This window comes from Sorex araneus, chromosome 5 (genome assembly GCF_027595985.1).
Source record: "Sorex araneus isolate mSorAra2 chromosome 5, mSorAra2.pri, whole genome shotgun sequence".
In the NCBI taxonomy this organism is placed as follows: domain Eukaryota; kingdom Metazoa; phylum Chordata; class Mammalia; order Eulipotyphla; family Soricidae; genus Sorex; species Sorex araneus.
Genome location: NC_073306.1, coordinates 131,923,909 through 131,951,026, shown reverse-complemented (window position 1 = coordinate 131,951,026; position 27,118 = coordinate 131,923,909). Strand labels below are relative to the sequence as shown.

The following is a 27,118-nucleotide window of genomic DNA, read 5'->3' as shown; positions in this document are numbered from 1 at the left end:
ATCAGCCCGGGGTCACCGGCGTGGCTGGACGCTCCCTCCTGTGTCAGGCTCTGTCCCACCGTTGCCCTCTGCAGTGAGAAGACAGAGCCTTCAGAAGGCTCAGTGACCACTGCCGGCCCGGCCAGAGCCGAGAGCACAGCGGGGAGGGTGCCGTCTTGCACGTGGCTGGGCCAGGTTCGAGCCCCAGCACCCCATGAGCACCGGCGGGAGTGATCTCTGAGCACAAAGTCAGGAGTAAGCCCTGAGAACCACTGGGCGTGGTCCAAAACCAGGGGGTGGTGGGTGGGGTGGGGAATGTGACCTCAGTAGCTACCGGCTGGTGCCGGAGCAATAGGACAGCGGGGAGGGCGTTTGCCTTGCACGTGACCAACTCAGGTTTGATCCCTGGCATCCCATAGGGTCCCCCGGGCACCACCAGGACTAATTCCTGAGCACAGAGCCGGGAGTAACCCTGAGCATCACTGGGTGTGGCCCAAAGAGGGAAAAAAATAGAAAAAAACAAAATAACTACCGGCTCAGTTGCGAAGTGGCTGAGCTGGGAGGTGGACCCAGGAAAGGCTGACGTCAGAGCCAGGCTCTCTTGCTGGCTTATCACGGGGCCACACACGACGCTCAGGAGCAGTGCTCGGCGGTGCCAGGGACCGAACCCCGCCAGCCCGGCTTCCCGCTGAGTGCGCCCTTCCGGCTGTCTCCTGGGCCCCAGGGCCGCGCCCTGAGCTCCCGCCCTCCAGGCCCTCAAACCGCCGCTGCCCGCCTTGCTCCTTCTCTCCTTCCGCCTCTTCCCTCCGTTCTCTGGATCTGCCGGAGACTCGGCTCTCTCCCGCCGGTGAGGGCTTCTGTCTCCCTCCGGCTTTCCAGGCTCTTCCGTGGGGTCTCGTGAAGCTCCTTGGCTGTTTCCTTCAGAGGCTCGCCCTCCTGCCCCCGCTGGGCCCCTTCCTTCGCATCTCAGGGGTGGGCGGGCGGAACCCCGCCTGGCGTCTTTCCATCCTTCCCTGAACCGGTCCGCAAAGCCGGCAGCAACAGGTGCCGGACCAGCCCTTGGGCGGGAGACAAAGGGGGTCTGGGAGAGCGGCTGGGCAGGCAGGTCAGCGTATGGGTTGAGACCGCACCCTGCAGACCTCTACTAAGGATTCGAAAGAGAGTGCTCCCCGCAAGTTACTTGTGTGCCTGCGTTCGTGCCAAGCTGCAGAGTGGGTTTCTGTGAATTTCAGCAAATAACCAGTGAGTCCTTTCTCTGAGCCGGGCCTCTGCTTAGGGGTCCAGGGGACTCAGACGGGGTCACGCTATAGTTCTGGGCCTAAAAAAAAAAAAAAAAAAACCCTTGTACGGGCTGGAGCAATAGCACAGCGAGTAGGGCATTTGCCTTGTACACGGCCGACCCGGATTCAATTCCCAGCATCCCATAGGGTCCCCCGAGCACCGCCAGGAGTAATTCCTGAGTGCATGAGTCAGGAGTAACCCCTGTGCATCACCGGGTGTGACCCAAAAAGCAAAACAGAAACAAAAACAAAAACAAAACCCTTGTAGTCCAGTGGGGGTCAGAGCGATAGCACAGCAGGTCGGGCACTTGCTTGGTGTGCAGTCAACCTGGGTTCAACCCCCAGCACTCCGTCTGACCCTCCAGCCTTGCCAAGAGAGACCCCTGAGTGCAGAGCCAGGAGTAAGCCCTGAGCACCACCGGGTGTAGCTCTCGGACACACACAAGAAAGAGGAAAAAATTGTAGTCCCATTTGGGAGCGTCTGCTGTGGAGACAGGATGCTTCCAAGTCCCTGGGAATTGCCTGGAAGATCATTGTGTGTCTGTCCGAAAGATTTGTGGCTCTCCTCTGACTCTGTCACAACCTGAGACGTTTATTCTCTGGCCCCAGACAAACCTCGGTTAGGGTCTTAGCCCAGCTGCTCACTGGCTTTGGAGGCTTAAGTTCCTTTCTGGACCAGTGGCGACACAACACCTCCTGGGGTGGTTGTAAGAATGAAAAGTATTACACAGAAAGTGCTAATCCCTAGCCTGGGAGGAACACTCAGTAAAAGGTGATAATTGCTTTTATCATTTGTCTCATTAGTCATGAAATCCGTAGCCTACCCCATAATACCTATGAACCATTCATCACGGTCACGAGCCAATTGCAGCCCACTGCTGATTTTTTACAAATAAAGTTTTATTAGGACACGGATGTGCCTGTTTGCTTATGTGTTTGTTCAGACTGTATTCACACCTCAACTAGAGACTCCACTGAGAGAATTCGCTTTCAGGGGCCGGAACGATAGCACAGCGGGTGGGACATTTGCCTTGTACATGGCCGACCCGGGTTCGATTCCCAGCATCCCATATGGTCACCGAGTACCACCAGGAGTAATTCCTGAGTGCAGAGCCAGGAGTAACCCCTGTGCATCGTCAGGTGTGACCCAAAAAAGCAAAAAAAAAAAATAGTTTTCAATGTCTGGAATGTTAACCATCTAGCCCTTTCTAGAAAAAATTCGCCAACCCCAAACCTTGATGACTGACTTTACTTTTTTTCGGGGGAAGGGCGGGGTCACACCCGGTGATGCTCAGGGGTTACTCCTGGCTCTGCACTCAGGAATTAATCTTTGTGCTGCTTGGGGGACCCTATAAGATGCCGGGAATCGAACCCAGGTTGGCCGCGTGCAACGCCAATGCCCTCCATGCTATGCTATCGCTCCAGCCCTGATGACTAACTTTAAGCCACTTCAATTCTCTGTATCTTCTTTTTTTTTTCTTTTTGGGATACACCCCGCAATGCACAGGGGTGACTCCTGGCTCATGCACTCAGGAATCACTCCTAGCAGTGCTCAGGGGGACCCTATAGGATGCTGGGAATCGAACCCGGGTCCGCCATGTGCCAGGCAAACGCCCTCCCCGCTGTGCTATCGCTCCAGCCCCAATTCTCTGAATCTTGGCTTTCGTATTTGTGCCATAAACGAAGGAGGGCGTTGGGGAGCTCTTCCTGTGGGCATCCGGACACTAACGCTCCCTCTCTTTCCCCCGCCCAGATCCTGGCCATCATCTCCATCATGTTCATCGTCCTCTCCACCATCGCCCTGTCCCTGAACACGCTGCCCGAGCTGCAGAGCCTGGACGAGTTCGGGCAGACCACGGACAACCCGCAGCTGGCCCACGTGGAGGCCGTGTGCATCGCCTGGTTCACCATGGAGTACCTGCTGCGCTTCCTCTCCTCCCCCAAGAAGTGGAAGTTCTTCAAGGGCCCCCTCAACGCCATCGACCTGCTGGCCATCCTGCCCTACTACGTCACCATCTTCCTCACGGAGTCCAACAAGAGCGTGCTGCAGTTCCAGAACGTCCGCCGGGTGGTGCAGATCTTCCGCATCATGCGGATCCTCCGCATCCTCAAGCTGGCGCGCCACTCCACGGGCCTGCAGTCCCTGGGCTTCACGCTGCGCAGGAGCTACAACGAGCTGGGCCTGCTCATCCTCTTCCTCGCCATGGGCATCATGATCTTCTCCAGCCTCGTCTTCTTCGCCGAGAAGGACGAGGACGACACCAAGTTCAAAAGCATCCCGGCCTCCTTCTGGTGGGCCACCATCACCATGACCACCGTGGGCTACGGCGACATCTACCCCAAGACGCTCCTCGGGAAGATCGTGGGCGGGCTCTGCTGCATCGCGGGGGTGCTGGTCATCGCCCTGCCCATCCCCATCATCGTCAACAACTTCTCCGAGTTCTACAAGGAGCAGAAGCGACAGGAGAAGGCCATCAAGCGGAGGGAGGCCCTGGAGCGGGCCAAGAGGAACGGGAGCATCGTATCCATGAACATGAAGGACGCCTTCGCCCGCAGCATCGAGATGGTGGACATCGTGGTGGAGAAGGACGGCGACCACCTGGGGAAGAAGGACAAAGTGCAGGACAACCACCTGTCCCCCAACAAGTGGAAGTGGGCCAAGAGGGCGCTGTCGGAAACCAGCTCCAGCAAGTCCTTCGGGACCAAGGAGCAGGCGTCCCCGGAGAAGCTCCGGGCGTCCTCCAGCCCCCAGCACCTGAACGTGCAGCAGCTGGAGGACATGTACAACAAGATGGCCAAGACCCAGTCTCAGCCCGTCCTCAACACCAAGGACTCAGCCCCGCAGGGCAAGCCCAAGGAGGAGCTGGAGCTGGAGAGCGTCCCCAGCCCCGTGGCGCCCCTGCCCCCGCGCGCGGAGGGCGTCATCGACATGCGCAGCATGTCCAGCATCGACAGCTTCATCAGCTGCGCCACCGACTTCCCCGACGCCACCAGGTTCTCCCACAGCCCCCTGACCTCACTCTCCAGCCAGACGGGGGGCGGCCTGGTGCCCGAGGCGGGCTGGCGGGGCGCACTAGGGGCCGGCGGAGGCGGCGGCGGCGGGGGGAGGTTCGGGGAGGCCAACTCCACCCCCGAGTCCAGCCATCACTCCTCGTTCTTCATCGACAGCCCCAAGAGCTCCATGAAGACCAACAACCCCCTGAAGCTCCGTGCACTCAAAGTCAACTTCCTGGAGGGCGAGCCCAGCCCGCTGCCCCCCGCGCTGGCGCTGTACCAGGACCCTCTCAGGAACCGGGGGGGTGCCGCGGCGGCGGCCGTGGCCGGGCTCGAGTGTGCCACGCTCTTGGACCGGCCGATCCTGAGCCCAGAGTCTTCCGTCTACACCACGGCCAGCGCCCGGACCCCCACGCGGTCACCCGACAAGCACGCGGCCATAGCTTTCAACTTCGAAGCGGGCATCCACCAGTACATCGACGCGGACACGGATGACGAGGCGCAAGTGCTTTACAGCGTGGGCTCCAGCCCTCCCCGGAGCCTCCCCGGGGGCTCCAGCCCCAAGTTCAGCCTGGGCCCCCGGCCGGAGAAGAACTTCTTCGAGAGCTCCCCGTTGCCCGGCTCCCCTAAGTTCCTGCGGCAGAACTGTATCTACTCGACGGAGGCATTGACTGGAAAAGGCCCCAGTGGTCAGGAAAAGTGCAAACTCGAGAACCACCTGCCCCCGGAGGCGCGCGTGTTGCCCGGGGGAGGAGCCCACGGGAGCACGAGGGATCAGAGCATCTGAGCTAGCCCGTGGGGGGTAAGAAGGCTCATGGCCAGGTCCAGTGGGGAACACGCCATTCAGCTGTCCTGCCGGGGGAGCTTTCTGCATGAACTCTGACCCAGAGAGGCCCTGCAGAGGCCCCAGACAGACTCCCCTCGAAGGCTCCCTGGGGCCCACGGGCCGAGGCAGATCCTCCGGAATGGAGCTGGCCGGAGCCCTGGCCTGCGGCTCCTTCTCTGTCCACTCCAACACGGCCCTCTGGGAGTGGGCAGAACTCAGCAGCCACCGCTACAGCATTCTCAGCTTCTCCCTGGTCCCCCTGGCCCCCGTTCTTTTCTCCCGGCTCTCCACCCACCCAGCGTTGACACCCACATCCACCCCCGCCACACACACACACACACACACACACACACACACACACACACACGCACACACACACACACGCACACACACATGCACACACACGCTCGCGCCAGCTACAGAGGGATGCTGGGACGAGCGGCCGGTGTGCGAAGAACGGGCGGTCCAGTTTGGGGCCGGGTGCCTCGGTGCCGTCTCTCAGAACACCCGCCCATCACCTCCTCGGTGGAGTCCTTGGACCAAAGGCTGCAGAGAGTTCGGGGCCATGAGGAATCGTCGCGCCGCCAGCCACCACCAATCGCTAAGCCCTTTTCCTGCCAGCGTCCTCACAGACTCCGGCATTCTGTGGCATCGGAGGGCTTACTCCCAGCTGCCCTCAGGGTGAGTCGCAGCGCTCGTACTCGATTCTAATCGCCCCCCCACCCCCACCCCCGGCAATCTAGGAAGGGTTCGGGAGTGAGGGCGCCCGGCCGACAGCCTGGACTCCGAGCTTTGCTGCAGGGCTGTGGAAGGACCCGCTTTTCTGTACATCGCTAGTGTAGACTCAAAAGATATGCAAGTGTCAAATATGCAAACGATATAGCTTATTCAAAGAGACTGTATGTTCCTGAAGAACAGAATAAAGTCTGATTTTTTTTTTATCTGCAAAAACAGAAGAAAAAAAAAACAAAACTATTAAATGCCCAGTTGGGACTTTCGACTCCATCCTGCCCCTGCAGGGAAGGCATCGACTAGGATAGAAATTCTTTTTTTTTTTTTTTTTTGGTTGGTTTATTTGTTTCTGTGGTATTTCAAGCTTAAAAAAAAAAAAAGTTAAAATAAAAAGCACTTTATGTTTTTCAAAACTAGGTTCTACCAGGGACAATGTCAACATCTTGCACTTTAAAACGAGCACGCTATCCCGTGGGCCACTTGTTGGGACTCAGCCGGGCGGTCGCCACACGCCCGGGTCTGGCTCCAGTGGGGAACGTACTGGGATCTCTGTCTACCAGGTCAAAGATCTGTGGGCTCCTCTCCTGCTCCCCCGGGCTCCCCCACCGCCCCTCCCCCTTTGAATCAGGAAGGGCCTGGTCCCTTGAGTAGACCCTCTCCTCGTGTCCTGTGGCCCGCACAGCTCCGAGGAAACGCCTCAGACCGTTCGGCGTGGGGTGTTTTACTCTCTGTTCTCTCCGCGTCCTCCAGCTGTGCTGTGCTTTCCGTGTCCCCGTCTGTACCCACAGCTCAGCTCTGCAGCCCCCAGTGCAGCCGGTACAGGCACAAGCAATAAGTATCTGTGTGCGTCGTGAGCAGGTCCGGTGTATCTCCCGGTGTTGGTCCGCCCCGTCCTCGCTCGGCGGCCCGGCCCGGGCCTGCCTGATTGTAGTCCAACTCCACCAGTGCTCTTGGCCGTGTCCTCCGTCAGTGGCGCTGGGCGGGGCCCTGGTCAGCCTGATGCCACCACCCCAGGGGCCCTCCCGCCGGTCAGGATGCCACGATGGATTGGCCTGTCCGTGGCACGATGGGGCCATGTCATTCTCTTCATCCACTGTTGATGGACGCTGTTTCCAGGGCAACCGTGTAGATCTGTCTCGCCTCGATATCCCGACATGCATATTGTCTTCCTGCCGGAACAAAATGTCGTGTGTTTGCCTGTCCATCACACAGCCGGTTGTCAGCTTGCCAGTTGGTCCAGCAGAACCGGCCACCTGTTGGTGTCCAGCCCTGGAGCCTTCCGGCCTGCCTGAGGTGGGGTGACCTGTCATACAGGTGGTGATGGCGTGGGGTCATGCCGCCACCCTTAAAGATGTGTGTTCTCTGCTTCTGTACATGCCCGGTTCAGACTGTTTCTGAAAATCACCCACAGTTGTCGCCTCCTCACCCACGGCACAGCCCCTGCTCTCCTGTCCCGGGCTACGGAAGGAAAAGAGCCGGAGTCTCTTGGCTTTTTCACACAGCCTTGGGGCAAATGCAGAGAGACTTGGTGGGCAGGAGAGGTTGAGGTGACCCCTGGGACAGTTGCCCACCAGGCACGTAGCACGCTGGCGGGGTACCCTGCTTGCCCAGCTCGCGGTTCAGGGGTGCACGTCGGGAGAACGTCGGGAGACCCCCTTCCTAGGCTACCCCCTGTCTCTTTGTTCTCATCATCACTAATGTTCACCCTCAGCACAAATGTGAAAATTCAGGGAAAACAAATGCTTTTTGATAAAAGTACATAGTTGTGATTTCCGATTCAGATATTTTTAGAGCTGATGCTATCTGTAAAAATAAAATAAATAAGAAGAATTAATAGTCACAATAATATAGTCTATTTTACATATCAGGAAAGTGCACATGTTAAAATATAGCCATATATAGTGAGAAGGAACTCACCGCCCCTTCTTCAAATCTAGGCATTTCATTCGTTGGTTAAAGCAGACGAGAAGTGTACAGATTGGAAATGATTTTTCTTTTTCTTTTTTTTTAAAAGGAAACAATAACCAATTGGTGCAACTCTCCTTGTAACCAAAGGCCCTTTCTGCCTTGTGTGGTCATGTGGACCGAACCCTTCTTTCCTCCTGTATTTTGTCTAACCTTAACGTAGCATTTTACCGAGTCACTTTTGAAGGACGCATTCAGAAGTATCACTAAGAACCTACCTTTTCAGGCTTAAGAGCCAGAGCCCTATAGAGTTCTTATAGAAACAGAATCATTGAAACTCAGCATATACTATGCTTAGAAAGTATTGTGTTCGGGGTTTGGTTTATTTTTACTTTTCCTTTGACTTGTAACTGTATTGTGGGAATGTCGTCTCTTACCCCTGTGGCCGGTTCAAAAATCGAGTATGGTAAGTTTTCCCAAACTCCCCCACCTGCCAAAAGGAACCCACCTCACCCCCCCCACCCCCATACTTCACGTGTGAGAATCCTGCCACTCCCCCCACCCCACCCCACCCCACCCCCGTGTCACGTGCACTGCGGAATCTACCGAGGGTCTCAGCTCAGCCCAGAGGCAGGTATGGAGAGGGGACAGGAAAGCGATGAGGCAGACACTGCCTTGACTCAGAGGTCCATCTCTCACCCATCACGAACCACCTAAAGCAGAAACACACAGGCCAACCCAAAGGCGTGAACCAAGAGGCCGGAAGTGGAGGCGTGCCTGGTCCACGGACGGATTCACAGACACTTCATCAAGTCAGCCGAACCTGAGTTCCAACTATGACCATTCTCAGTAAGGGCTAAGGACCAGGTCCCCGGGAGGGGGGGGCGTCCCGACCTCCGGGCCACCGGCCGTCGACAGGAGAGGAGAGAGATGGAGGCGTGGGACGTGCCGTCTCCCTTGTCCTCCTGGGGGTTCGAGAAGAGCAAAAACCGCGGTGGGTAGATTTCCCAGTGCCTTCTTTAGGAATTTTCTCTTAAGCACATTTGATGGGGAAAGAACCAAGAAGAGAGACCATCCGTGCCCGTGGAGCCCCTTCCTCTCCAAGCAACGCGGGAGAGAGGCAAAGAGGAAGAAGAACGGGAGGGGGAGCCGTTGGAATTCCCCAGGAAAACCGTTTCCTCCCGCCCAACTCGCCCCTGAGAATTGCTGGTGATACAAACTTTCTCTGATTCCCAACTCCCCCCCACACCGTGTCTTAGTAACTGTAGCCTCGTCCCTGCCCTTTCTCCTACCAAGATCCACATCTCTAAGGAGAAAAGAAACAAACAGTATTCTCTTCTGTAAATCTGTAATGTATTGTTGATGTCCGTAACTCTGGTGTAATCTCTGTCTGCTCCTAATCCTTGCTGGAGTGTCTTGTCCGAGGGTCCGGGGAAAGTTCTAAATTCACCCTCTCGGGGAACAAGCGTCACTAAAGCCACTTCTCTCTCTCTCTGTCTCTCTCTTTATTTCTCTGCCAACTCGAGCAGCGCAAAACCTGGGCTTCAGCCTGTAGTCAAAGTCTCTTGGAACCAGTGAGAAGCGGGGAGAGCCAGCCTCGGCTCCCCTTGAGAAAGTGTCTTTCGATGGCTCTGACGTGGCTGGGGGGAGGAGAAGGTGCCCTTGCGTCGCCAAGAGGGACCGTGAAGAGCCACCAGCCCTGAACTTGAAATTCCCTCTCACGGCTGAAGTGATGGCGCCCAAAGGTGGGCACTCAGCCAGGGGGTCCCCCCAGTCGCAGGTACACCCCAAAATAAGACTTACCTCCGCATTTTCCCAGCGCTAACAGTATCTGAGAGTGACCTCGTCACAGGCTGGCCATACCTCTCAGAGAAGTCGGTTTTTCTGTTTCGAAAAACGTGTGTGTGTGTGTGTGTGTGTGTGTGTGTGTGTGTGTGTACACACACACGGGTTTTAGCAAATTGAGTCTGATTCCTTTTGTAATACAGAAAGACATCTGAAGAGTCTCATTCTTGATCGTCATCACGGCTGGTATTTTTGCTCCTTTTCATTTTCTCTCATGGCCCCTGGGGCTGGTTTTTCTTTGTTTGATTCCATCCACTTTGCTGGGGGTTGGGGGGCGTGGAGAAAGACTCTGGGGTCTGGCTTCCTCCTGCCAGCACTCCTGTGACCCTCCTCACTCCCTATATTTCTCCCCTTTGTGGTTCTTAGGACTCCGGGGGTGAGGACCGGGAAATCGGGGAGGGGGGGTCTCGAGGGTTCGAAATCAGAATGGCATGTGGGCAATTGGCCTCTTTCCCCTCACCCCCTCCAAGGAGCTGAGAACCTAAAATCTCATGGAACTGAGTCTGAACTGTGATCCCCGAGCCTTAGAGCTGCCCCCGTGCCCTGGCACTGCCTGTGTCCCTGCCCCCGACGTACCAGCCGACGTACCGTCCGCTGGATCTAAAGGCCAGAGCAGGCCTTCTAGGGACTCTGGTAGAAAGCCCCTGGCCTTAGATCTCGCAGCTTGAAACCAGCTTCTCCTGCAAAGCATTGTCCTGGATTCCATCTCCCCCACCCCCCCCACACTCACACACACACACACACACACACACACACACACACACACACACACACACACACACACCTTTCCTTTCCATTCCAGCCGCCGGGCTCCACAGAGCCAGAGATGGCAGCAAGGGCGACAGTATTTTTCCAGCTCCCTCGCTCCTGAGCCCTAGAGGAGTTTCTGCACTGTCCCATAATCAACTCCACTAGGCTCTCGCCAAGCTCAGGTGAGGTGAGGGCATCTCAGAAAAAAGGGGTTCGCCACAGGCAGCGACACTCCGTCCACTCACTGCTGGGACCTGGATCGGGCCAGGAAATAGCTCCCACTCATTTCTGTCTTCCTGTGCCCCCTGGGCTCCGTCCAGATCAGAGATCTAAGCCTCGTCAGGATTCCCAATGACAGATCCGGGTTGGATCCATCCCCAGGGGAAACCAACCCAAAGAGGAATCTATTATTCTGGACCAAGATCCGAATCCATCTCCCCCTCGTTCCTGGACATCTGGCTTGAATCGGGGCCAAATGAAACAGACTGATCCTTTTTAACAACTTCTGCCCCAAACCCACGACAGAACAGAAACAGTTCCCCGGGGTTGCTAGTCTGTCTCGCTGCCCAATTCTGGCGGCTCCTGTCCTGGAGATGTCTCCTTCTAGAAAAAAAAGAGCAGGGTGGTTTGGGTTTCCTGCCACACTCTCTCCCAACACGGTCGCAATCTGGAATTCCTCCTGTGAGCCCAGAATGCCAACTTGCAGGGAGGGAGGGAGGGAGGGAGGGAGGGAGGGAGGGAGGAAGGAAGGAAGGAAGGAAGGAAGGAAGGAAGGAAGGAAGGAAGGAAGGAAGGAAGGAAGGAAGGAAGGAAGGAAGGAAGGAAGGAAGTTGTGAGCAGTACCCCAAGCTCCCCACTACATCTAGCTCCTTCCCTCCCTCTGAAGACCCTGAAAGACCTAAAGGCCCCGGACAGGGGAGTTGGGAGGGTCAGAGTCCTGCTGATACCTCACTTTCCAGGGCTGTTGCATCTCTGGAAGTTTCTCTTGCCTGAGATCAGCGTGGTCATCCCTGTCAGCTCCAGGGAAGGAGGACCCTCACCTCCGTGGTTCTTCCTAACAGGGACTAAGTGCCCCGTGGGGTCGTGAGCTCGCTGCAGCTGGGGGGATGCACGGGAGGTGAGGGGGGCTCCAAACGGATGCTGCCGCGGGAACATTGCAGGGCGAAGGGTCTGAACCCCGTGGTGATGCATGCTGTGTGTGTGTGTGTGCGTGTGTGTGTGTGTGTGTGTGTGTGTGTGTGTGTGTGTGTGTATTTCGGGATGTGGTTTGAGCATCTGGGCAGAGGCTCAAACCCTTGAGGCGAAGACAGAGAACAGAGTTAGCGGGATTTGGAATTTGTATACCCTGGTCCTCTCGGTGCCCTGTCCTGGACACACTAATCCGGCCTACTAGCCGCCACTGCCCCGAGCACCCCCGAGGAACCACACCGGTGAGGACGAGGCTCATGCCACTCTCCCAGAGCCACCCCGGCCTGTGGAGTCTCTGGCTGGTCACCTCCCAGTGCTGTGGCCATCGAGGGCCTGATTTTATCAGCACTTGGTAAAGAGATGCCGTCATCCCTCGCCCGGAGCCAGCGCCTATTGCACCGGCTGCCGGGCCAGGGCGAAGGGCGCCACCCCCGCAGGGCTGCTGCTGCTGCTGCTTCCTTCCTGGGAAATAACACAGGAAGTCCCGCCCAAGACCTCGAGAGGCCAGCACCCAAGGAAGCAAATCCAAAAGGGCCCAGAGGGTGATGACCCCTGTTTTCCAGCTACACACGCCCGAGGTCACCCCCAATCTGCAAAAGAGCCCCCCACCCACCTGCCTGCTCTCTTCCCTAGCATCCGGGTGCGGCATTCTCCAGAGAAAAACTTCGACATAAACAGTTTCAAAGCTTCCCCTCCCCCGCCCCCAGTTGTAAGAGGTGATCTGAGAGTTCCTCTTCAGGGTGACCCCAAGACCAGACAGTCGTAGGTGACTGTATTAAAGGTGAAACGAGATGAGATTCGGATCAACGGGCTGAGAGACTTCTTTCTCCCAAACCAAAGTGAATCCAAAGCCGGCCCGAAGTCCCCCTTGGAGGCTCTGCCCTGTAGGAAGGGGCTTTCTTGGGGGTCTGCATGACAGGGCAATTCTGGGCAATGCAGGAAACCCCCAGCTGCCCCAGAAGGATGCCCCCCCACTTCCCGCATCCGAGGGTGTCAGGCTTGGAAAGGGGATGGGAAACTCAGGAGGTGCTCAGTGGAGCTGACTCGTAGCTTCCAGATCTTTCCTCGGGGCTGGGGTGCCCCCCTGCCGGGGCGTGATATCTCAGCCTACAGTGCGGTGAGGAGGTTGAGCACGGAAGGGCAGACAGAGATTTCTGGGCTGGACACCGGTTCCTGGGCAGCCCCGTCTACATCTGACCTCAATCCGGGGCCAAGAGTCGGGAACACCATTCTCTGTGCCAGGAACTCAGGGTTCGTCCCTGGCATGTGCCCTTGGCACACCCGTGTTTGTTGGGATTTGGAGGGGTCCGGTGTGGTGGTGTTGTCTGGTTGTGTGGATGTGGTCACGTGGACTTCTGAGTGAGCGAACGAAAGAGGAGCTTATCGGCCCTTATCTGGGATGGAAAGAGGCCCCGGGCCCCAGGCACCCCCCAAAGAGCCCCACTAATGCCTCAGTCCTTCAGCTCATCCTGGCACCAGCACGGCATCCAGACTGGCACCGTGCACCCCCGGTACCCACAGGCCTCAGCGCTCTGAGAATTGCACCTGCCAGAGTCAGGGAGCAGCCTGGTCTCCATCCTGTTCTGTCCTGCACGTCCAGCCTCACGTATTAGCTGGTCACTCACAGCCCCCGGGACGCCACCAAATGGCTCTCCAATGGGCTCAGCTGGGGGGCGCAGGTCGGGGTCTCCTCAGGGCTGGAACTTGCCGAGACAGGGACGGGGGCGCTGAAATCTGAATCCCAGACCCCAGACCCCAAGCCAGGACTCCAGCTGGAAAGAGAAGCCAGCCTGCCTGCCTGCCAGCGCCCCGAGCCAGTGGCCACCCCCCTCAGAGCCCCCCCTCAGCCGCCCCGGCCGGCTCCGTCAAGGCTCCGTCAACCGAGCCAATCCGCCTCTCCCAGGATCCCATTGTGGGGAGGGGCCTTTCCTGCCGGCAAAGCCATTCTGATCCCCACACCCTTCCAGGGGCCAAGCCAGTCACATTAGCCATAAATGACCCGTGTCCTTAGCCGCTCTTTTCTTGGGGTCCCCCTTCCTGGGTCCTGTCCACCTCCGGTCAGATGTCTCTAATGTCCTTCCTGTGAAAGGTGAACATGAGTATTGTGCATGCATGCGCATGCGTGCACGCACACACACACACACACACACACACGCGCGCGCGCGCACACACACACCAAAAACCAAACAACACAAGTGTCTTTTTCTGCATGTGATGAGATGACATTGTGACCTCCAGCTGCTGTCCTGTCTTGTAAAATATGTCCAAATGTTGAAGAATTTCTAAGCAAATGGTCCCTTACTGAAGTCTGCAGAGTTCAATAAAAAGGTATGGAGAAAATCAGCCTGGTCGTGTTTGCTCTCATTTGCTGGTGGCCTCAGAGGAGCGTGAAGGTCATGGGGGAAGGAGGGAATGGGTGGGGGGGGGGGGCTGGGGACCTGGTGGAGCATGTCTGGCTGTTTTCCTTATATTCTGCCTTATATTCTTGTTTTGTTTTGTTTTTTGCTTTTTTGGGGTCATTCCTGGCTCTGCACTCAGGAATTACCCCTGGCGGTGCTCAGGGAACCATATGGGATGCTGGGAATCGAACCCGGGTCGGCTGTGTGTAAGGCAAACGCCCTACCCGCTGTGTTATTGCTCCAGCCCCATCTGCCTTATATTCTTTTAAGACTTAAATATGTATCAAGGGAGACGTCCTGGGGCGGAGTGGGAATCCAGCCGGGAGGGCGTCTGCCTTGCACGCGGCCCACCCAGGTTGGACCCCTGGCACCCTATATATAGGGCCCTTGAGCCCCTCCGGGAGTGATTCCTGAGTGCAGAGCCAGGAGCAACCCCTGAGCATCACTGGGCGTGGCCAAAAATCAGGGAGAGAAACTCCCCGCCTGCCGCGGACCCCGGCGCCTCTGTCCTGAGAGGCCGGGCCAGCGTCCCTGACCCTGCCAGCACGGCCTTGGCAGACGCGCACAGACATGTGCGCACTGGCCAAGCGGCGCCTGCGTGCTCACGTGATCCGACCGCACAGGGCGAGCCGCCTGCGCAGACGCGGCTCAGAGACGCTGCGGGCGGGAACGTGGTGCACCCTCGTCCCCGGGCCCCGTCCAGGGCAGGCGCCGCTGCATTGGGCCAGCTCGGGTGTCCGGCCGCCCGGCGCGGCCCCTGCCAAGCTCCTGCCCTGACGAGTAGGGCCACCGCCTGCCCCAGCACCCACGGCTCCGTCTGCCCAGCCCCCGCCCGGAGCCCCCGCCCCACCCGCTGGCCCAGCCGAGTCTCCACGCAGGGGCAGAGGACACAGCAGTCTGAGCGCCCCAGCCTCCCCCAGACTCTGGGTTTGAGTAGAGCCCCGAGACCCCGTGTGGCCCCTGCGGCCTCTGGGATCCCCCTTCCCCGCCCTCTCTCTCCCAGGACCCTCCCACCCCAGCATCCTCCTCTTTGCTCTTCTCTGATATCCATTGTGATATCCACATTGTGATACACACACACACACACACACACACACACACACACACACACACACACTCACACACTCCTAAGAAAGCTGCCCCTTTCTCCGTCCCCCAGCCTGGCCAGCCCCTCAACCCTCTCCAACTTCTCTTTACTCTTTCCCCTAACCACTTCCCTCAGGCTCACTGAACACCCCCGGTTTTCCAGTTCATGAAAGGACGTCTGCCCCAGGGCCTTTGCACTGACTGCTCCCTCTACCTGCCACATCTTTTCCGAGCAAGCTCATGGCTCACTCCCTCACCTCCTTGCGGTGCCACCTTCTCAGCCACCCGTTTATCTGACAGCAGCATTCATAACAGCAAACACTCCCTCCCCTCCCGCCCCTCCTCTGCCGAGCTCTTCTCCATACAAATTATCATCTCACACACTGTTTTATTCAATTTACTTTCCTTCTTGGTTCCCTCCCCCTAAAAGAACATGAATTTGAAAATAAAAAGCAAAGAAAGGGGGCTGGGCCCTGAGCACAGCGGGGAGAGCGCAAGGCCTTGCTCCAGGCCGACCCGGGTTCCATCCCGGCACCCGACATGGTCCCTCATACCCTGCCAGGAATGATTCTGAGTTGCAGAGCCAGGAGTAATCCCCGGACATTGCCCGGTGTGCACCACCCCCCTACCCCACCTGGCAAACACACACACACACACACACACACACACACACACAGTAAGGACTAAACATCACTATCACTGTCATCCCGTTGCTCATCGATCTGTTCGAGCGGGCACCAGTAACGTGTCTCATTGAGAGACTTATTGTTACTGTTTTTTGCATATCCAATACGCCACGGGGAGCTTGCCAGGCTCTGCCATGCGGGCGTGATACTCTCGGTAGCTTGCCGGGCTCTCCGAGAGGGGCGGAGGAATCGAACTCGGGTCAGCCACGTGCAAGACGAACGCCCAACCGCTGTGCTATTGCTCCAGCCCAAGGACTAAACATAAATAAATAAATAAATAAATAAATAAATAAATAAACAGAACCAAATATCAAAGACTGGCACAACTAGAAGAGGTGAAGCATCCACATCATAGCATCCCTGAAGAAAGAGGAAGGAACAAGAGAGCATCTGACGCAGTGATGACAGAGTGCTTCCCCAAAACTAATGCCCAACACCCTCCCGGGACACTCAGAAAACACTCAACAAGACAAGTGCAGAAACAGGAGAGGAGGGGCACACATCTCCTAGGCTCATCTTATTTTTTTTTTTTTTGGCTTTTTGGGTCACACCCGGCGATGCTCAGGGGTTACTCTGCCTCATGCACTCAGGAATCACTCCTGGTGGTGCTCAGGGGACCCTATGGGATGCTGGGGGTCGAACCTGGGTTGGCCATGTGCAAGGCAAACACCCTCCCCACTGTGCTATCGCTCCAGCCCCAGCTCATCATCCTGAAAGTATAAAAAATTCAAATGGAAGGGGAAAGAATCACAAAAGAAGCCTCGGGGCCGGGGCGGGGTAGAGAGACCATGCAAAGAGCAAAGACCAAAATGACATTGACGTCTCTGGACCCGCACAGCAAGAGAGAGCAGCGACACAGTTGGAGGCTGGGAGAGAAAACCGCCAAGCTAGATTCTGTCCCCTGCAAAGCCTTCCTGAGGGCCCCAGGGAAACAGAGACTTTCTCAGGCACTGAGGGACCCTGCCTCACAAGAAATGGTTCCAAGTCCTCTGCAGAGGAGGAAGAGGATGGATGTCAGAAACCCGGGTCTGCGTCAAGGGAGAAAGACCAGAGAGAAGTGGTCAGTGACTTCTCTGGGCCCAGCTGGCCCGTCCTCGGGAAATAGCCACAGGGAGGGAATCAAGAGGCGGCCGCTCTCCTGAAACCCCTGGCCTGCGTGCCGGCCCCCGGGACACTGCCGCGGGGGCTCGCTGGTGAGACCATTAAGGGACTGTGAGTGTGTGAGCAGGCACGGGCGTGTGAGCGTGCGTGAGTGTGGGTGTGAGTGCGTGTGACTGTGTGTGTGAGGGTGAGTGTGTGCGTGCGCACCGAGAAAGGAGGAGACCCTGTCGCTGTGACTGGGGGGAATCTGCTAAGCGAGACGGGCCTGAGAGAGACAAATACTGTGTGACCTGGCTGGTCTGCAGAATCCACCCCCTGCCCCAAAAGAGAAAAACACAGTCGAGTCAGAGAGACAGCACAAAGGTTAGGGGGCCTGCTGTCATGCCACTGGGGCTCTGGCAAGGGTTCGAGTCCTGGCATCACACCTGGTTCTCTGAGCACCAGCAAGTGGGGCCCCTAAGCACCACTGGGTGTGGCCCCAAAACCAAACACACACACACATACACACACATATATATATATACATACACACATATGCATACACATATACACACTCACATGTTCACACATGTACACACATATACATACATACACACATATGCATACACATATACACACTCACATGTTCACACATGTACACACATATACATACATACACACATACACACATATACACACACATGCTGGAGTAATAGCACAGCGGGTAGGGCGTTTGCCTTGCACGCAGCCGACCCGGGTTTGATTCCTCTGCCCCTCTCGGAAAGCCCGGCAAGCTACTGAGAGTATCCTGTCCGCATGGCAGAGCCTGGCAAGCTACCTGTGGCGCATTATATGACAAAAACAGTAACAATTAGTCTCACAATGGAGACATTACTGGTGCCCACTCGAGCAAATCGATGAGGAACAGGATGACAGTGAAGTGACAGTGATACAACACATGCATACATATACACACACGCATGAACACACACATACACACACTCACACATATACACACATGCCACACATAAATACACAAATACACATATATACTCCCATATACACACAAACGCATACACATGCACACACATACACACACATACACACACATACATACACATACACACACACACGGGGTTCAACTCAAAAGGCAGGAAACAGACTAAAGGTTACCAGTTCTTGGGAGGGGGAAGCGGCCATGGCGGACACGGCCTGGAGCTTGCGTGTGTGAGGCATGAGCAGAGCGTGTGCTGCCGCCTGGAGGATTTGGGGAGGGCGCACCCAGTGACTGGACAGGCAGAGGACACTGCAAGTGCAAAGATCCTGAGGCACGAACAGAACAGCGGGGAGCTCAAGTTGGGCTGGAGAGGGAGGCAGGGAGGAGGGCGGTGGGCAGGACGTGGATGCGGCCAGCAGGCAGGGCCCACCTGGCAGCACCTGACTGGGAGTAGTGGGGCGCCACGGCGGGGGAGGGTGGTCCCTGGAAGGTCCTTGATTATTTAGGGTGGAGGGGGCAGGGAACACACCCAGCTCATGCTTGGGTGACTCCTAGCTCAGTGCTCAGGGGACCATGTGGTGTCAGGGATCACAGCCAGGGCACGCGGAGCGGAGCAGCACAGCCTTGGCTCCAGCACTCTGAGAGAACAGCCTCGCCCCCGCGAGCTGCCCCGGCTGGCCAGGGCGGCGTCCGCGCCCAGCCTGACCGCCCATCCATCCTTGTCTCGGCTCGCGGGGAGCCAGCCTCGAGCCCCATTAATCTAAGTGGAGCCTGCGCCGACCGTGCTTCCAAACGCGCCCAGCCACTCAAGACCTCCATTCCAGGAAATGTGAAATTTGTGTAATGAAAATTAAAAGAGAGACCGGGAAAGTGGTTTCTTAAGTGGCGGCTGCCCGGGCGAGGGAGCCGGGTCTGCGTGACTGGCAGGAGGCACCACCCAGGGCGGCGGCACCCATGACGGGCAGGGAGCGGGGCCAGGCGTCCGCCGCTGCTCCTCCCCCTCCTGACAAGAGCCAGGGGGTCACTCGGGTTCAGGACCACCCCTCTGCGCTGTGCTCAGACCTTCATACCCACGATGGTCTCTCCGGATTCTCCTGCCAACGTCACCGCTCTCTCCCCCACTTTCCAGATGGGGAAACTGAGGCTCAGACCAGCGAACTGCTTTGATCAAGGTCCAAGCAAATGTGACTGAACTGGAATTGAGCTCTTGTGACGGTGACGCCTCCCATCCCCACCCTGCAGACACGTCTCTCCCGAGTTCTGCTAACACGGAGCGGAAAAGAGGTGTGGGTTGAGAAGGGACCTGGGTTCGGAGACCCCCACGGCTGGACAGGCCCCTCGCCTTTGGAGCTTTGGTATCTGCTCCCTCGCCGGGGTCCATCCTGAATTCAAGACTCGAATGGAGAAATGCGGCCAGCACAGCAGTTCCTGGGCGCCCTCGGCTGTTCCAGAGGGCTGGGAACGGGGTCTCGTACCCGAGCACCTGCCACAGCCCCATGTGTGAGGCTCTGGACTCAATCCCGGGCACCGCTATAAAAAAAAAAAAAAAAGACTTGGGTGCCAAGCGATAGCACAGTGGAGAGGGTGTTTGCTTGCATGCAGCCAGCCCAGGTCCCATCCCCGGCCCCCCTAGGGCCCCCGAGCACCACCCAGAATGAGTCCTGCACGCAGAGCCAGGAGGAATCCCTGAGCATCGCCAGGTGTGGTGCCCCCAAACCAAAATTGATTAAATAAAAATAATCTGACTTTATTTTATTGTTTTCTTACATTATTGTGATTTGGTTAAAAAAATTATAATAGGGGCTGGAGCAATAGCACAGTGGGTAGGGCATTTGCCTTGCACGCGGCCGACCCGAGTTCGAATCCCAGCATCCCATATGGTCCCCTGAGCACCGCCAGGGGTAATTCCTGAGTGCAAAGCCAGGAGTAACCCCTGTGCATCGCCAGGTGTGACCCAAAAAGCAAAAAAAAAAAAAAAAAAAAAATTATAATAATCTGGATAATTTTTGTTGCTGTTTTAGACCCCACCCACAGGTACTCAGGGGTAATTCCCGGCTCTGCACTCAGGAATTACTTCTGCCGAGGCTGAGGGGACCGTATGGGATGACAGAGATTGGACCCTGGTCGGCCACCTACAAGGCAAGTGCCTGACCCGCTGTACTAGCACTCTAGCCCGATTAGGGCTTAATTTTAAAAATCGTCTTAGAGGTATGGCTGGATCCAGATGTCTAAAAATGTAATGAGAAATCTAATTTTCCTTCCTCACCGAACATCCTTTCATTAGGAGACTCAGGGCCTGGCAGTCATAGAACTAGAAACTGTGGCTGATAAATATTTTTCCCTCCAATAGGGCAGCTAAGTTCCCAGCACACAGCCTAATTAAATCAATTTGGGTGATGCTTACTTAGTCCACAGCCGCTGCCAAGAGTCAGAGGGATGGATGACACTGGGCACAGGCTGGTGCTGAGCTGGGCACGGGAGTGCAGAGGTGCCAGACTGGGCACCGCATCGACTGTGGGGGTCAGAGGGAAGCTAGAGTCCCTCAGGGGAAAAGTGGAGTTCTGGTCCCCGAAGGAATGGGTATGAGGCTGGCAGTAAGACCAGATGCTTTTCCTAGCATGTGGTAGGCCCCAAATAAATATATATTTGATTGAACAAGTGCCTGCCAATAGGATGGGTCTACAGATACCATGGAAATGTATGCAAATATATGCAAGCCCCTGGCAAGCCGCCAACACTCAATAAATCCTGTCTTAAAGGAAGTAAAGGTGCCAGGTTGGATTTAGAACACGGAGGCTGGGAGAAACCCCAAGAAAGGTTTCCGTCGCCCTGGCCTGCTCCTCCTTCCCTCCATCAGTGCCCTGGGGTGGGCGGGGCCAGGATGAGGAGAAGAGGACCAGGTACCCATGCAAACGGGGCACCAAGAATCTCACTGTCACTGTCATCTCGTTGCCCATGGATCTGCTCGAGTGGGCACCAGTAACGTCTCCATTGTGAGACTTGTTGTTACTGTTTTTGGCATATCGAATATGTCACAGGGAGCTTGCCAGGCTCTGCCATGCGGGTGGGAAACTCTTGGTAGCTTGTCGGGCTCTCCGAGAAGGGTGGAGGAATTGAACCCAAGTCGGCCGCGTGCAAGGCAAACGCCCTACCCTACCTGCTGTGCTATCACTCCAGCCCAGGAAATAAACACGCCCACTTATTTGTGAATTGTCTCTGTCTGCTTCCAAAGCATATTGCAGCTGAGTAGCTGCAAAGTCTGAGCTTTGAAAGGTATGGCTGGGACACAGATGGTCTTTACTAGCCAGTCCTTTCACTGTCACTGTCACTGTCATCCCGTTGCTCATCAATTTGCTCAAGCGGGCTCCAGTAACGTCTCCATGTGAGACTTGTTGTTACTGTTGTTGGCACATCGAATACGCTATGGGGAGCTTGCCAGACTCTGCCGTGCAGGTGAGATACTCTCGGTAGCTTGCCAGGCTCTTTGAGAGGGACGGAGGAATCAAACCTGGGTCAGCCGTGTGCAAGGCAAATGCCCTACCTGCTGTTCTATCACTCCAGCCCCTTAATAGCATCTTTTAAAATAAGCACGAAGGGACCAGAGCGATGGTGCAGCCTGGAGGATGTTTGCCTTGCACGCGGCCGACATGGGTTCCAACCCCACGGCCCAGATGGTCCCCCGAGCACCGCCAGAACTCTTGAGTGCAGAGCCAGGAGTAACCAGGAGCATCGCCAGGTGTGCACTCAAATGCAAAACAAAAGAGAAAGCAAGAAAATAAACACGAACCTCAAAATCTGCGATCAAATATTCAGGTTTTTAATAGAAACAAATTCACACACGGGCCGGAGACTCACGTTCCACGCTCCGGACACTGACCGCTGGGGGCATGTCCAGGGCTGCGTTCAGAAGGATTCACAGGCCGGGCCACGGGGCCTGGTATCGCCCCGACCCAGAAGGGCCTGTGGAGCCCGGGGCCCGCGGGAATGGCGGCCTCCGTCACACAGGCTCGATCTCCACGAAGGGGAGCACTGCTGTGTGAGAACACACATGTCCCTCCAGTGTGGACACGCAAACCCCTCCCTCAGACAGGGGTGGGAGTGCCTGCCACAGCCCCGACCTGCCCCCACCCCCCTGCCTCACGTCTGTGGCCCTCGCTCACCCCTCTGTCTCGGGTCCTGCCTCCCCCGTCTGGCCCCACTGTCTCAGGGACACCCCCACTCTTTGTTTTGTTTGTTTGGGGCCACACCTCACAATGCTCGGGATTACTCCTGGCTCTGTGCTCTGGGATCCCTCCTGGCAGGCGGGGGGAACATACCAGATGCCGGGGGATCAACCCTGGCCGGCCGTGTGCAAGGCAAACGCCCTCCCTGCTGGACTATCTCTCCGGCTCCGGGGCCCCCACATCTTCACCTCCTCCCACTTTCTAAAATTGCAGAGCACCCCCCACACACAGTCTGGCTCCCGGCTTGGCTTTACTTCCCCCCAGTGCTGGGGACCATCTGCCGTGATTTGTCTTTTTGTTTTCCCCTGTTCTGCATGGCGCCCCACCCGCAGCAGACGGGGCAGGGTCTGCCTTCGGTGAGGCAGCCCGAGCTCGCAGCCTCTCGGCACTGCAGTGCCCACTCGGGTGCCCGAACTGTCTGTGGGGGGACTTGAAGGCCAGGGCGGCACCCCCAAGCCCAAGGGACACCAAGTTTCTACTCTCCCGGCTGGAAGGCCACCTAGGGCAGAAGAAATAAATATTAAGTGTTTGAAATAGGGGCAAAAGAGCTAGTCCAGAGGGGAAGGTGCGTGCCGTGGGTGACTCCGGGTTGGTCCCGAGCACAGAGACTCAGAGACCCGGGCATCACAGGGTGTGGCAAAAAGAAAAAAAGGTTGGAACAACGCACTTGACCTTCGAAAGCTGTAACGTCACTGTCTCTGAACCGTCTCCCGCACTTGAGTCTGTCCCCGGGACAGAAGTTAGTTCATTGGTCCAACATGTCACAGGATTCAAACACAGCCACCTCGACCCCACTGACTTCTCTCCTACACACATGCAAGTACACACATGCACATGTATGCATATACACATGTATGCATACACACATGCATGTACACATATGCATGCATACACCCATGTACACATGTATGCATTCACACACACTCATACACTCCATGAACACACTCACATGTATTCACACACATGTGCACACATACTCTCACACATGCATGCACACATTCACATGTATGCATACACACACTTGCACAAATGTATGCATACACACAAATGCACATATATGCATACACACAAATGCACATACTCACACACATGCACACATGTATATACACATGCACACATGTATACATACACACATGCATACATGTATACATACACACATACGCATATGTATGCATACACATTCACCTACATGCACATGTATACATACACACACATGCACTCACACATGTGTATGCATACACACAGGTGCACACGCACTCACACGCACTTATTTAGCACGCCTAGGCCCTCCTGCCAGCAGCTCTCCCAGATCCTTCCTCAAGCCTGGATATTTGGGGTCCGCACGCCTCAGTGCCTCCCCACCCGCATTGTCCTCCCTGCACCCCCGCGCCCAGGCAGCCAAGCCTTCTTCCCCATGACGCAGGGAGCTGGAGGCTGTCCGTTGTCATGGCGACAGCTGCCAGGGCCTGTAAACAGCCCCGCCTCCCACCACCCGGCTGACTCCCTCCTGCCACCCTGAGGCTCCTCCCCAGCCTGAGTCCACACCCAGCTCGCTGAGACCAGGGGAGGGCTGGGAGGGTGCCCAAGGGCCTGCTTTCCAGGCGGTCCCACCCGGGGCCGGGACACTTGGATGCCAGGATCTGAGTCTTCCCCTCCCTTCCTGCCCTTGAAGCTGTGACCTTGAAGGGCCCTAGCTTTGGGCGGGTGTGCGGGGGAGGTCATAGCTCAGCCCTAGCACAATGGGCTGAGCGCACGAGGGTCTATGTGGGGAGTCCAGGCCCAATCCCTGGCATCACATGGGCCCCAGCACCGCCAGGAGCCGCTCCTGAGTGGCATTGGGTGCCCACAGAAATGAGCTCATGGGCTCAGTCATGCGTTCACCCTCCGCCCCTTCGGCTATCGAGCAGCTGCCGGCATCCAGCGCTCACCCGGACAGGGCGGACAGTGCTCTAGACAGAAAATGGTGCAGGCGGCCGGAGCCAGAGGGCAGTGGGAGGGCACCTGCCTTAGACACGGCTGACCCAGGTTCCATACCCCGAGCCCCGCCAGGAGTAACCCTTGAGCAAAGAGCCAGGAATAAATCCTGAGCACCACAGGGTGTGGCCAAAAAAAAAAAAGTTTCCCTCAAAATGGTGTTTTTTCCTCCAGTAGGGCAGCCTTGGCTGTAAACCCCTATGCTGCAGTGAGCAACAAAAAAGAACATTGGCAAGGAATGTTCTAGAGAGGATGGGAGGAAGGGAGCTCATAGCCAGCGACTGCAGAGGCTGCTGCCCACTCTGGCACGGGCATCCATGGACTCCCTGTGCCAAGTGAGGGAGAGGTGGTGAGTGGAATGTTCTAGATTCCGTATGAAGTAGTCCTGTCTTCAAACCAAGGGGAAAAGAGGCATCCTCATCACCATCACCATCACCATCATCACCATCACCATCATCACCATCACCACCATTATCACCATCATCACCGTCATCATGACCATCACCACCATCACCATCACCACCATCATCATCACCACCATCACCACCATCCTCACCATCACCATTGCCACCATCACCATCACCATCATCATGACCATGACCATGGCCGTCATCATCATTACCATCACCATTACCGTCACCATCATCAACACCATCACTATAACTGTCATGACCATCACCATCATTACCATCACCATTGCCACCATCACCATCATCATGACCATAACCATCATCACCATGGCCAGTACCATCATCATTAACACCAACACCGTCACCACCATCACCATCATTCTTATTATCATCACCATCACCATCATCACCATTATCATCATCATCATCGTGACCGTCACCATCATCACCATCATCCTGACCGTAAGTATCATCATCACCATCACCATCCTCACCATCACCATCATCAACACCAACACCATCACCATCATCACCATCACCATCATCAACACCAACACCAACACCATCACCATCATCACCATCATGATCCTGACCGTAAGTATCATCATCACCATCACCATCATCACCATCATCACCATCACCATCATCACCATCATCACCAACACCATCACTGTCATCACCATCATCACCATCACCGTTACTGTCATCACCATCATCCTGATCATCACCATCATATCTTCCTGACCATAAGGACCGTCATCACCATCATCACCCTGACCATAAGGACCGTCATCACCGTCATCACCATCATCACCATCACCATCATCACACCAACACCATCATCACCATCACCGTTACTGTCATCACCATCACCCTGACCACCACCATCATTGTCGGCCTGTCCAGTTCACAGGTGCAAAGCCAAGACGGAAAGCTACTTGTGGAAGGTCAAGTGGCCATCAGGCTGAAGGCAGGCCTCACCACCCGCCACGTGAGCCATATCCGTGACCCGGCACAGGGTCTCCCTGGGAGCCACCAGCCCCTGCCAGGAGCAATGAAAACAGCCGCCGGGCTGCACACGGGCAGGAGCCCCCACGACCACACATGGCGTGACGTTCCGGAATAGACATGCGTGTGACTCCTCCTGGCTTCCAAAAGCGCACTTGGCATCTGGTTTGAGGCGTTGGGCCGAGAAGGCCGTACTCAGCGAGCAGCCAGGACCGGCCCGAGCCAGGGCCTCCCTGTCCGAGAGTCCGTAGGAAACTAAGACAGCAGGACCATGACGCAAGGGCGGGACCAGCATGAGCCCGGGGTGGGGTGACACTGCATGGTTGGCGCATGCATGGAGCCGGTCCTGCACCTGAGCCGAAGTTCTCTCTGAGCCTGAGGAAGAGAGGGGCCGAGAGAGGGGACAGGGTTAGGGCACTTGCCCCGCACGCAGCTGACCTGGGTTCCATCCCCAGCAACACACAGGAGCCCGCAAGCCCTGCCAGGAGTGCTCCCTGAGCACTGAGTCGAGGAGGAAGAGGATGGAATGTGGCACAGAGCTGTCTCCCCCTGTGTGTCCGACAGCTGTGGGCCCACCCTCTGCAGCCCAGCTGCGCAGAACCAAAGCTCCCACTACATAGTCACTTATTCCAGGGGGAGCACTCCCAGCAGTGCTCAGGAGTCTCCAGGCAACAGTTGGCAGTGCTCAGGGGTCAGGGATGAAATCAGGCTTGAGCACTCTGGCTGGAGAGTGTTGCCCTGCACCCGGCCCTTGCAAGCACCTGTCCCCTCTGCACTCCGAGCCAGCCACCCTCCAGCCGAGGCCCGTGGGGAGGAGCCGGGCGGAGACAGGACGGATCTGAGCGGGCCGGGAGGAAGATGAGAAGGGAGAGACGGACGCTGCGAGAAGAAAGGAAGGCCGGGGCCACAGGAGCCACCGCGGGCGTCTCTCAGCTCTCCGCCGAGCTCGTGTGGGACTCGGGGAGGCCCCCCGGACTCCAGAGCACGGTGCCCTCGCTGGCTCCGCTCCGGAGATCCAATTACTAAATGCAGCCGCATTCTTTAAAAATGTCTTTCCTCTTATGTAAGGCAATAGTGACAAACGCCAGACAGATGGTGCTGTGACAAGCTTTTTAAAAGTTGATTAGGAGCTCATCTTTCAGAATTAATGTATGGGCATTTAAATGAGCCCGGGTCGGCCACAAACACCCATGGAGAATCCACCGGGACAAACGCCCGCTTCCCCTCCTGCCCTCCCGCCCCGGAATCAATGGACGGGACCCGGGGAACCAGCTGACTTGTGGGCCTGCCTTTGGGTTCTACCCCGGGGCCCTGAAGTCAGACCCTCCTCTGTCTTACAAAGCCCTGGAGCAGGCCGAGGGGCTGGTGCAGGGAATCGAACCCGGGACTCCCTTCCTGGACTGAGCACAACCCCCTCCCCCCTTTGCTCTGTTATCCAGACTTTTTCCAATTTTTGTGTCATCCTCAGAGAGGCGACCCTCTCTCCGGGAGGGAAGCGGATTAGTCACGAGTCATGTCAGATGCTCCCGGAGCCTGTCCCCCACCCCCCACCCGGCTCCCTCCCTCCTCGGCTGGAGGATGAGATCATTCCGTCAGAGCCAATTATAGCTGAGAGCACTGAGGCTGTGCAAACAGAGTGGGGGCCCTTCCCTGCCTCCCCTCACAGGCTGGGCCCTGCCGGGATGGATGGGGACAGGAGGGCCGGTGTCCAGCCCCCCTGCCCCCCCCCCCCGTGTCGTGTCCGGTGTCCAGCTTC

At 56.7% G+C, this 27,118-nt stretch overlaps 1 protein-coding gene across 5 annotated transcripts in view; it reads left to right on the top strand.

The window, feature by feature from the left end:
- Window positions 1-26,449, top strand: part of KCNB1 (potassium voltage-gated channel subfamily B member 1) — a 104,897-nt gene extending 78,448 nt beyond the window's left edge. The window contains exons 3-5 of one of the 5 annotated variants that reach the window (XR_008630203.1): window positions 3,013-5,760; window positions 24,122-24,293; window positions 25,261-26,449. Coding sequence is in view for 1 of the 5 variants with exons in the window: in XM_055138483.1 (XP_054994458.1) it covers window positions 3,013-5,040 (2,028 nt within the window). In the remaining 4 variants the exon portion in view is untranslated. Of the gene's footprint in view, window positions 1-3,012; window positions 13,843-18,876; window positions 19,009-24,118; window positions 24,294-25,260 lie in introns of those variants that run through there. The other 4 variants (XR_008630204.1, XR_008630202.1, XR_008630205.1 and 1 more) reach the window with 4 other exon arrangements.
- Window positions 26,450-27,118: the final 669 nt, after the last annotated feature.